The following is a 13,078-nucleotide window of genomic DNA, read 5'->3' on the forward strand; positions in this document are numbered from 1 at the left end:
TTGATATGTTCTGCCCTGACGGTCTCACTATCTAACAAGGTTTTCTGCTCTTCAAGTGGGGACCACAACAAAGTATGCATGTGTATGGTCAATGTTCAATATCAACAAAATTTTGGTGATATGGGAATACGCTGAATCTCTCTTCATGGTACGTGTTGAACATAATTAATAAGGACTTTTTCATGAGAAACATTGCACCACCTGTACATGGTCTCACCACCTGTACATGTTTCTAAATTGTTTTGATAAAAACATGTTTTTTTAACCCTTGAATATTAAAAAAAAAAAATTAGACCGCTGACTAAACCCTATAACATGCCTGCATATTGAAATCAGATGATTCAAAAGTCTATCCCGAACACATTTGTACGATTAGCTTGAAAAGTGGTTGTCCGTTACCACCTACCGTCCAATCAAAGGAAGGTCCAAAATCTACAATCAATGAGCGACATGTTTTGGATTATTATTTTTGATGTTTAGATGTGTTTTTGAAAGCGCTAAGAATCAACAGTTTAAAGTCTTCGTGTAAATCATATTTCTTATCAAATAAATTATAAAGAATAAATATACGAGGTTTGATTAATGAGATGCTCAAGAGAAGGGGGAGCCGTTCGATGGACCTTCCTTTGGTTGGACGGTCTCTCTCTCTCTCTATATATATATATACATATATACTCAATAAGAGTTCAAAAGTTCTTTGCTCTAAGCCTTGGTTAGCTGATGTTTAGCCTTCTGAAGATGAGGGGAAGATGTGATGTAGGAGCAAGGCACTATCGGGTCCATCCTAATCTATTTTCTTTATTTGGATTTTTTGTAATGATTTAGTTTGTGTCTTAGTTTACGGTCTTGTTTTAAATCTTGTTTTATATTGGATCTATCTCATATATGATAGAAATTGAACTTTGAAGGCCATGCTCTATTGTCTCACCTGAGAGAGAGAGAGAGAGAGACTGCAAGGGGTCGTGATTTCCTCCTAGGGTCATACCCAATAATATATAATAAATTTTGGGTATGAAAATACCTGAGATATTTATAAACATATTAAAATATAAATTAATAACAAAAATACTCTTGGACATCTATTCTTAACACGCTCCCTCAAACTGTATATGGGTTACTCAAGATCATGGACAATTTGTTTTCAAGGAACCAATGCTTTGCACATGGCAAGGGTTTAGTGAAAAGATTTGTTGCTTGCTCTTCACCTTTAATAAAGAAGGATGGATTTCTTTACTTTCAATTTTATCCCTTATAAAATGCTGATCTAACTCATGTTTCATCTTTTCATGCGGAACTGGATTGGAAGCAATGACAACAACACTCCTATTGTTACAAAATAACTTTCAACTTTATCTCTTATAAAATGCTGATCTAACTCAACATGCTTCATCTTCTCATGCTGAACTGGATTGGAAGTAATGACAATGACACTCCTATTGTCACAAAATAACTTTCAACTTTATTTCTACATTCCTATTGTCACAAAACAATATGGTCATAGTGATGGGTTGATGCAACAAAGAAAGAATATTGGTGTATCCATAAAACTTTCATAGTAACAACTACCATGGCCCTGTACTCTACCTCGGTACTTGATCTTGTCACGGTTCGCTGCTTACAATTAGCCCATGATACAAGGTGATTCTCAAGAAATACTTCATATCCTATCATAGAATTTCTGGTGTAACACCTTGGTTTTCAAACTTGGAGGATTTTTTTTATTTAAACATAGTGAAGACTTTTCAAAACTACCTCCAAACTCTCATATTCATCACATATTTAGAATCAAACCATTCAAATCATTGCAAACAAATATAACCAAAATAATTTCATAAATGAAATTCAAAGTTTACAATCCAAAACGACAAAATAGCATAAGAGTTTAGTCCAGTCCATCCCAAAAACTATAAGTCCCCATGTTCTGCAATATCCATCCATTTACGCACGCGGATATGAAAAATGTGAAGTACAAGCATAAGACGCATCATGTCTCAACATAATTCGCAGATCATTACTAGATCTCACTTACGTAAACAACACATACTCAATGGTTACGATATAATTATGTAACCTTTACATTATCCTGAGATGATATAGAAAAATACGAGACACATATATCATTATGCGTAGATAACAATGCAATGTACACATACCCTTTATACGCACAAAATCAAACAACTTATGCATACATCTGTGTAAATAAAAATAAACATTATGTATACTGTCATACACATGAATTTCAAATATATAATTATATATACCTCTACTTGCGCACACACTTATGCGCACAGGTAATTCGAGTGTACTTTTACACTCACATGCAATTCACGCATATAATTATATATTCATTTATCTCAAGCTTACCATTAAGTTCACAAACAACTCATGCATACAATTATGCAATATAATTCATCTAAATATATAATCAACTTGCAAGCATTTTATACATTTAATTCATTCAAATATACAATCAACTCACAAGTATTTCACATACACAGAATTTTACGAGCATACAATTATGCATTAAATTCATTCAAATATACAATCAACTCACATGTATTTTACATACAGAATTTTATGAGTCAATATACTCATCAAATTCATGTTATTCGTTCATGTACATCTTTCATAAGATTTTAAAATCATAATAAGTTATGTACCTACTTACATAACCATGAATCATCCTACGATAATTTAAAACACAATACACATATTTTTATGTGTACGCCATAACACAAGTCACACATACCTTTATGCGTGATCGGTATAAAATCTACGCATATTTTTATACGTAGATCATAGCACACAATGCACATATACCCCAATGCGTGCACACAAACAACTCATGCGTAAGAGTAGCTTGCACATACTCTTACACACAATCAATTAAGCATACAATTATGCAATTGATCTCAATCAGGCATACATTGATACCAACATTGAATTTAGGCATACAATCATAATAACGCCCAGTTCAACATACAATTATGCTCATATGAAATTCAAGCACACGGTCATATTCACATTAAATTCAATATGCAACCATATTCATATTGAATTCAGCATACATTTATACATGAACATAATTAAAGCATGCAATCATGACTTACCTTATACATGACCACATTTCCTTTTTCTTTGTAATTAGTTTCTTTTACATTACTAATGACGTGGAAAGATAGAAAAGAGAGTTTTGTTAAAAGAGAAAGAGAAGGAGGATGTTGTTCACATCTAACTCGGTAAGAACGACATCCATCTATGTTTGCTCATTTATCATGAGATAGGTGCTGTGTAGGTTCGCATTTAATCTACTTGCTCGACCTCAATAGTCTGAGCTAATGTCACCCCATTTTTTAGAGTGTGACTTTAACATGGTCATCTTTTTTATCTTTTGAGAATTTTTTTCAATGCATGTCATTTAACAAAGTAAATGCACATGCTAGACATTATCACATAAGCAATTGCACTAGGATCGATACCCATAAATTTCATGCTATTAAATCATATATCCCATGCATCACATCATATTTAGCACACATGCAAGATTCTAACTTGAATAACAAGAAATTCAACATGCAAAATAAGACACTAGGGTCAATACCCTTTAAGTTCATATTATTCAAGCGTGCATCTCACACATCGCTCACACTTGCAACATTTTCAAGTTAATAGCAAGATTTCATAAGTTTCATATATGCAACCATTGTAAGGATCAATACCCATTACGTTCATGAAAAACAAACACACATCACCATGCATTTGCCAACTGGACAAATACCAAACACACGAACCTCACATTCGAAACAATCATTTGGGTTAATGCTTATTACTTTTACATTCAAAAGTGAACAATGCATCAAATAACATGAATATCGAGACCTTCATATTCACAATAATCATTTGGTTCAATACCCATCACTTTCATATTCGAAAGTGTACAATATACAAAACAACACAAATATGTGAGACCTTCACATTCGCAACAATCATTTGAGTCAATACCCATCACTTTCACATTCGAAAGTGTATAATGCACAAAACAACATGAATATGTGAGACCTTCATATTCACAACAATCATTTGAATTAATACCCATCATTTTCATAGCAGAAACAATCACAATGCATTTACAAATAACTTCTAATACATGCAATCTGCCCTATGCAGTTAAATTTTAATGCATTCATCCATTCATTCCATCCCATTTCATACGGCATCCCACACATTATAATTATTCATACGTATGTCAGCTGCATACGTAGACATCACATCATACAATCATTGACAAGCATGCTTCAATTGTATATCACATATCACATATCGACAAACAATTATATACAAACCACCCCAATCATATGTACCTTGTGAATATCATCGTTCACTCTATTTTTTCAATAATGCGAGGCCTTATCAATGACGAACATCCAACCAAACTAAGCATTAGGGGGCTCACCTGAATGCAAGCATGAGTGTATATTAGCTCACTAGTACCTAGTTCATGAAGAGAACAACCCATAGATAAGAACTTGACTATAGGAAATAAGCATGACGTGATATACACCCTGGGCACACACACACAATTCTATTTTCCTATACATATGACGTAATTACATACATACACGTTGTATCACATAAGTTTATGTGTATGCCTTAATTGCATATGCACATAATTATATACTGGTACATATGTCATCCCAACACACGTACATAATTTTATTTCTCTGCATGTATGCCACAATTGCATATGCACACATCACATCACATAAGTATATGTGTATGCCTTAATTGCATATGCGCATAATTATATACTCATACATATGTAATCATGACACATGCACACACACATTCATTGAACATACACTTTTAATAATCTAACCTGAAAAACACGTAATTTTATATACCAAATTTTATCTTTTAATGTTTAATATTCATCCTACAAAATAAACTACTTCTAATGTTTCAGATCACCCGGTTCTACAATTATAATTTCACATCTGTCAATTCCCAACTCTACTTAATTCAATAAAATATATTATATATTTATAAACCCTAAAAAGCCTATTTCAAGTTCTATATATATCATCGGAAGTTAGGGTAGAGCTTACCTTATCTTCGTATGCAATTATCCTAGAGATGCAATATGGGAACGAGGAACTATACCTCTAAAGTCATGTTCTTCGTTCAGAGATTTTCTGAAATCGGCATGTACTCTGATGGAGATCAACTATGCGAGGGGCACACGATAATGGAGGTGACTGCAATGCGGGTGATGTGGTAGTGGTGGCAGTGTTGCTGCCTAGTGCTAGTGGAGCCCATGCAGCCCGGTGGAGACGTCAGTTGTGGCTTCACTGGTGCGGTAGTGGGGCGGCAGCCCACTCTACCTTCTTCTTCCTCTTTTTTTTTTCTTCTTCTTCTTTTCTCTTTTGTCTTCCTCTTTCACCGCAAAATAGAGGAGAGAGGGGATAGAGAGACGAAACAAAGAAAAGAGAGGAGAGGCGGTCGGTTGGGGTGATCGGTAGGCTAGAGGTGGTGGTCGGTGGTCTCGTGAAAGATAGAACATAAGAGAGGGGTAGGGAAGAATGGGTGAGAGAAGAGGGAGGGGTTGTCAGTGGTTGTACGGAGGTGGCCACCTGTAGGTGGTGTGGCGGTTCGTGAAAGGTGGAAAACAAAGAGAGGTAGGGAGGAATGAGAGAGAGAGAGGAGAGAGGGATTTAAGAAAGAGGAGAGAGAGGGAAAGACAAGAGAGAGTCGGTCGAGTGAGAAGAGAGAAAGAGAAAGAAATGAGAGAGGAAAGAGGAAGAGAGAGGGAGAGATAAGAGAGAGTTGATCAAGTGACAGGAGAGAGAAAGAGCGGAAAGATGAGGAGAGAGAAAAAGAGAGATAGAGAGTGGTGGGTCTGCCATGTGGCAGCTCCCCTATGGAGTGGGAGGTCCCCTCTTTGGGGAGTTCTCATATTGTGCCTCCTTGTCATTCTCATTTTGCCCTTGTTTTCAAAAATCCCTTGATAGTTGCTCCTTTGAGCTTTGGGTTCTTTGGGTCTCTATCCAACCCGCTTTTCGATAAACAAGTTTTCTGGAGTCTCTAATGATCCAAATCCAGTTTGGATCGATATTTTGGACCTTTCACTACTCCACCTCCATATTTAGATCAAATTTTTTGGGTTTGGATCACTTCTAGATCCAAACATAAATCTCACATAAAAATTCTTTAAAATTAGTATTAAGAATTACAGTTATTACATTTGGTCACAAGGTCTCCTGCCCAGCAACTGAGTATGCCTATACAACTAGAGAAATATCTGCGCTCTTGTTTGAATATTCTCTATACATCAATCAATCCATGATGGTCCCTTTGATATACCTAAATATTTTTCTGGCTGCCTCCATATGACTCTTCCTAGGCTCATGAATGAATTAGGAGACTTAGTTCACAACAAAAATGAAGTCTGGACGTGTAAAAGTGAGATACTGCAGTGCTCCAACTAGACTACAAAAAACCTGAGGCTCACTAAGAACCTCATCATGAGGTTCACTCATCATCAACTTAGTGTTCACTGCTACAGGCCTGGACATAGGCTGGCGGTCTAACATACCAAACTTGTTAAGAAGATCAAGAGCATACTTGAGTTGTGTGAGAGTTATAGACTTATGACTCTTGTCAACTTCAACACCCACGAAATATCTGAGATTTCCTAGGTCTTTCATATGAAACTTGGAATTGAGGATTCTCTTTAGCTCTGTAATCCGAAAAACATCATTGCTTGTGATGATAATATCATCTACATATACCAAGAGCATCATCATATGCTTTTTGTTATAGTGAAAAAAAGTAGTCACACTGACTTCTTATGAAACCAAAACTGCATAAGGCACTACTAAAAGTCTCAAACCATGCACATGAGGCCTGCTTGAGACAATAAAATTCTTTCTTCAATCTAAGGACTGTAGTTTGAAAATCTTCTTTTTGCATATCCTGGTGGATGTTCTATGTAGACCTCTTCATGAAGCATACCATGAAGAAAAACATTTTTCACGTCCAACTGACTTAGCTTCCAAACATAACTGTAAGAGAGAGAACTACTCGAATAGTTCTCATGCATTTCATAGCTAAATGTCTCATCGAAGTCAAGTCCATGCTCTTGAGTATACCCTTTTGCCACCAAATGTGTCATGTAATGTTCTATGCTTTTATCACTTTTATACTTAATTTTTATACTCAACAACACCCTACAACATTCTTTTCTGGAGATCTTGGAACTATATCTCAAGTGTCATTCATGAAAGGCTGAAATCTCTTCATTCATAGCCTCAACCCAACATTCACTCTAACATGCCTCATGATAAAATTTAGAACTTTCTGTAAAAAGATGAAAGTCTATTGTAAAAGCACCATAGGAAACCCATCGTTGTGGAGGATGTCCTGCTCTCATGGATGTTCTAGGATCGACGAAGGCACATTTGTTTCAGCTAAAGAGTCACTCACAACTGCATCATTGAGACCTGATTCTGAAGGAGAAATATTACTTAATGGTTGTAAGTGGCATTCAGATGGTGGTGGCTTCATGTTGCATTCAGTGACTTATTTTCTTCAAGCATGCACTTGAGGGTAGAACTAAAAAACAGGTTCAAATTTTTGACTTGTAAGTGGCTGGTTGTTCCCCCAACGATCGTGGTACTGAGCTCTAATATGATCAAATTTATAAGCGAGCATCTCTTGTAAAATATGAACACTAAATCCCTTTAGAGTCCAAACTTTCATTTCTCCTATTTGTTATGCACCTTGCTTTGGAATGCATGTGGATTTTATCATTGATAAATTAATTTTGTCACACTTATTTGTAAAACGGGTCCAAAAATTAGATGACATGACCCAATTTGATTGAGGTTTGTGTCCAAGCCTTTAACAATCTCTTTTAGATAGAATGGCACAATAAAAACCGTTTCAAACCGAAAAAAATTAGAACGAATAGAAATAGGGATATCTTCTCATTGTTCCCCTTTCTTCTTCTTATTCCCGTTTTAAGTGGAGAGAGAGAGAGAGAGAGAGAGAGAGAGAGAGAGAGAGAGAGAGAGAGAGAGATTGATTGGACCGTTTAAAGAAAGAAAGAGTTAGGTGACCATTTAAAGAAAATGAGGCGTGGAGAATTAAAAATGAGGCGTCATCCTTGCAATTTCTGAGAAAATGAGCCGTGGAGAGAGAGAGAGAGAGGGGACCATTTAAAAAGAAGAGTTAAAATTATAGTTTTTCAAGAATTAACTAGAGTTAGGTGACCAGAAAATTACACGGGCAGTCATCCGAGCAATTTCTGAGAAAATGAGGCGTTTATCTTCAACATTTGGAACCCAACTTTGCCAAACGTAAATTCCCTAAAGGGCAGGTGCTTATATGCAAATTACCCAAATCTTTTATATGAAACCGGCCTCTATTCGAGCCCAAGACTCCTGAATAACGGTAGTCTGACTACTAATCCAGCTACCACAACCAATCCATTGCAGTGTCGTGTTTCATCAACTACAACCCTCCAAGAAATGGACAATGATCACTACGTTTGACAACTGCACACATCCCACGCTCTTGTTTCACATGGCAACCAATTCAAAGATGAACATAGTTCATGGATTCAAGAACTTAACCCACGAAGGATCTTTTAAGCTTTTTCTACAGTTTGAAAGCATAACAGCTCCAAGGCCATGTTTGAAAGTCGGAAAAAGTAATCAAATATGAAAAGCAAAAACTTCCCACGTGATGCCAAACAAGTGAATTTTTTTCATACGAAAAAGTTGCACCTCTGTACTAAGAAAGGTCAAGGTATCTTAATTCTCGAAGGCTGAGTTTTTTGTTAATTGCAATTATATTATTTATGTACAGCAATAAAATAAAATATTTTTTTTTGCTTGCTTTTAATATACTATTTTGAGATGGTGGAGATGACATCACAAATTAGAAATACTATAGCAATAGTATGGAATTGCATGCAAACTAAGATAATTGATTCAAATCCCCAGAATCTAAGTTGACTATCCTTAAAAAATCCCTCCTGGATCACAATGCATTAATTGTAACGTAAGATCCAATTATAAAAGCATCTCATTCTGCTACCAAGCCACACTTGAACTACTCATACAAGAGCCACAGTAGGGAAAATGAAAGAATCAAAAAAGCATTTATCGTTGGTATAGAAGTACTTGTATCATCGTGATTTTCACATCCATACCTATGAAAATGTTCCCAAGCTAAAAAGGTGGAGAAATGGTGGTGAATTTTTTTTCTAAGTCATATACCTCATTCTTTTCATATGATTGGAAGATTTGATTTTTCTATGATATATTTTACCACTTCTAGGCGCACGGTTGGATGAATGTTTAAAATATTTAAGATCTATCATTCAAAAGTATAGAGAAATTGAGAGATGCACATCATAGGATAAAGGTTGGGTGGATGAAATGAAAAAGTGCATCTGGAGTGTTCTGCGATCATGTTGAAGAAAAAGTTTTATACGACGACAATTAGGCCCGCTTTACTATATGATACGGAATGTTGGGCTGCCAAGAGACATCATATTCAAAAAATAAGTGTAGTTGAGATGCGTATGCTTAGATAGACGTGTAAAAATACAATAAAAGATAAGATTCGAAACGAGGAGATACCTAAGAAGGTAGGTGTTGCATCCATTGAAAATAAGATGAGAGAATAGTTTACGATAGTTTGAACATATTTGGCAAAGGCCTAATGATGCTCCAGTTAGAAGAATGGAGAAATGGGAAAATATATTAGTTAAAAGAGGTCGGGGTAGGCCTAAGAAGACTTTGATGGAGATGATAGGAAAGGATATGACTGCTTTCAACCTCACTGAGGATATGGTATTGAATAGAAATGATTGGAGGAGAAGGATTCATGTGGAAGACCCAAAATGATTTTTTTTTGGTTCGTATAGCCAACCCCAATTGTTTTGGGATGAAGGCGTAGTTGTTGTTGTAGGTGTGCAGCTGAAGTGAAGAAACACCATCAAAGATATGCAGCCTCCCTTTTATTTTTCATACGAACAGCAATTGTCATCGCTTTGTTGCCAATATTGGCCACGTCCCATATGATGTTCCACTGTAAACCATTTTCCATGGGATCGAAACTTTTGGGGATTGGAAGTGCTTGGAAGTGCATGTGTGATCGACATTGTCAACCAATCTCCTCAATTTAAAGGGCTTACAGAGCAAGTGAAACACATATCAACTCAATCTAAGGCCATCAGAACCTGCAATTTATACAAGACTCTACAGATGGAATAAATACACGAAAACAAATATATAAAAAAAGGAATCAGAAACTTGAGCATTGCACAGCCTATCTACATGTAGACCAGTTAGATTTCCGTGTTCTACTAAGGTAAAATTCACTAGAACCCCACAGGATTACAAACAGAATGAATACCCGCAAGAATCGCAGACTCACTGCCCACATTCACTTTTTGGAAGATGCCCACTTATTTAACAAGACAATTTTGAGGTTCATGTTCTTTGCAACAGGATGACTCCTGTTAAGCAGTTTAATTCACTTCTATGTGCAAGCTTAACTCAAGCATATGTTATTATAACACTTCACCTTCCACAATCTGTAGAATAATCCATCTCAGCCACACGTTTGGATGATCCCATTCTCCGATAGGTACTCCACAAAGTCATCGATCAAATACGGCCATGCACCCTCAGCATCGTAATTGGATAGCATGGGGTCAACAGTCTGTATGAAGCAACAAACTCAGGATGTAAATAATTCAACCCCTGGTGGCAGCCTGTTAACGAAGGAAGTCGGAATGCATCCGGCACCAAGGTCAAATCTAAATTATTACCAGTAAAGTTTCAAACAGGAGGTTGGACTTGTTGGTCAAAAGGCAATCAATGCAATATCTTAACCAAGAAGAGGCCTTGGGTTCAATTTCTCTGATTGTGGATTACAAACAAAAAAGAACAGAAAAAACATAGTGCATACTTCTCAAAAGTTACTAGAAGTCCAACTGGAGACTCGTGTATGCGACATCAAAGGAACCTTGGATTCAATTCCTATTTTTACTGACAAAAAATAAATAAAAGAAAAAAAAAATGTCGGTTTAAATTATTGGGATTTGTTTTGCCTGAGCCCAACATGCATTTGGATGTCTTGAAGCACTCAGATCAAATCAATCAAGTTTCCAGAATCCTAAGAAGGGTCATTGGCTCTTCTTGCTTTAGAGATATTTATGGAATTGAAAAATGAAAGAAAAGCAACAAACCTATTATTCCATAGAAGATTGATCTGACAAAGACTTCTTAAACATGGACATATAAACAGCAAATGAGTGGCCAAAAGCATTGATGGATTATCAAAAATAGATCAAACTCAGTTTTTCTTTCAAGATGTTTAAAACTATGTTACATAGACGAGTATGACAACATTATCAGTATCGCATCACATCATACGATACAATATGGTGTATCATAGTGTCGTTAGGCCATGTGATATGATATACCCCCTCAATCAGAAATGCAGTGTATCGGTCCGTATTGTTTCATATCGCACCATATCGTAAGATACATGCCCGTAAGATGTGGCTATTTTTCCACTCTTTTTTTGTTGAAAATTTCCAAGTAATTTATTTTGGGTCCTTTTCACTTTAAGTGACAATTTTTTACATAAATAAGGCTTTAGTAGAGCCCTATTCATTTATTTTATAAGCTATGGGAACAAAAAGGTAGAAATTTCTTAATTTATTATGAATAGCGAAGACAAGAAAGAAGAGCAGTATTATTATGGAAGAGCACACATTATTAAATTTTTGAACTTATTGTAATTAGTGAAAGACATTATTAAACTTCTTTACAACAACAACAACAACAACAACAACAACAACAACTACGCTTGATTACTCAAAACTTTTTTCTTTTGTTTGTTATATAATGTGACTCTTTGATAGTAAACCTTTTGTTTTGTTAGTTGTTAGTTTGTTACAATATTGTTTCAGTTTCACATATTATAGTAGTACACATATATGTTTAATTGTTTATAATGCTTAAATTTGATTTCTTTTTCTTCTTTTTTTCATTCTATGATTTTTGTTTTGGAAATTTTCTGATTTTTTGTATTTTTTATTTTTTTAAATGATTTTTTTGCATCGTACGATACAATATGATATGATATGATACACCCATATCACTAGCCCCTTGATACAATAATTACAACATTGGTGTACGACCTGACATGTAACTGGTTCGACACATGAGTCTGAAAACTTTTTGAAAAATAGAATATGGTGAAATGGATTTTTTAAATTTTAATATATAAAATAAGTATTTTTGTAAAATATTATTAAGTATTAAAATATACTAAAATAATGTCTATGCATGTCAGAATTGTGCCAGTATGTCATAATGTGTCCGACTCGTGTCACCCCTTACATCCCCACAAAATGACGTGTCAATGTAACATTAGCAGAGATTCATGCATGAGTTTGCAAAATGTACATAGTGGGTGGTGCATACATGCGCATGTCTGCAGGCACATCAGTATTATGGACAATGCAATGCATGCTTATATGGATTTAGTTTAGTATATACAGTACCACAAACATACAGGAAATGCTAGGATTGCAAGGACGTACACATATATACACAGATAAGCATGTTTTTGCATCTACAAGTGCATTCTGAGTGTGCTAATTGACAAACTTCATGTGAAACCATCGGAGAACTACCAATTTTTAAGTCTCTCACACACACACACATTGAATCAAAGGCTCAGGACTCAGCTCTGCATCAGCACTAGGCACTGTGCAAGATAAGGAATTTGGCTGGATATGCTCAGTCAAACTCAGAAACCCTTTAGGCAAAGCTAAATCCTACAAAATTTTGTTGATCATTCAACTAAATTATCACAACAAGAACCAATATAATCATGAATTCTGAGTTCACGGACTCTCAACCATAAATTTTTCAAGTAAAATCACGAAGAAGATGAGACTTGGAACTGCTCCTAGAAACAAGCTGGGCAAAGTCTTCCTACACTTTAAAATCTTAATGCAATATTGGACACACAGCAAACACAGGTTTTA

At 35.6% G+C, this 13,078-nt stretch overlaps 1 protein-coding gene across 1 annotated transcript in view; it reads right to left on the bottom strand.

Moving 5' to 3' along the window:
- Positions 1-10,302: 10,302 nt before the first annotated feature.
- Positions 10,303-13,078, bottom strand: part of LOC149815984 (uncharacterized) — a 60,807-nt gene continuing 58,031 nt past the window's right edge. The window contains exon 11 of the mRNA XM_089988853.1: positions 10,303-10,734. Within this exon, the coding sequence (XP_089844979.1) occupies positions 10,624-10,734 (111 nt within the window). The 3' untranslated portion in view covers positions 10,303-10,623. The remainder of the gene's footprint in view (positions 10,735-13,078) is intronic.

This window comes from Nuphar pumila, chromosome 15 (assembly GCF_984573655.1).
Source record: "Nuphar pumila chromosome 15, dmNupPumi1.hap1.1, whole genome shotgun sequence".
NCBI lineage: Eukaryota > Viridiplantae > Streptophyta > Magnoliopsida > Nymphaeales > Nymphaeaceae > Nuphar > Nuphar pumila.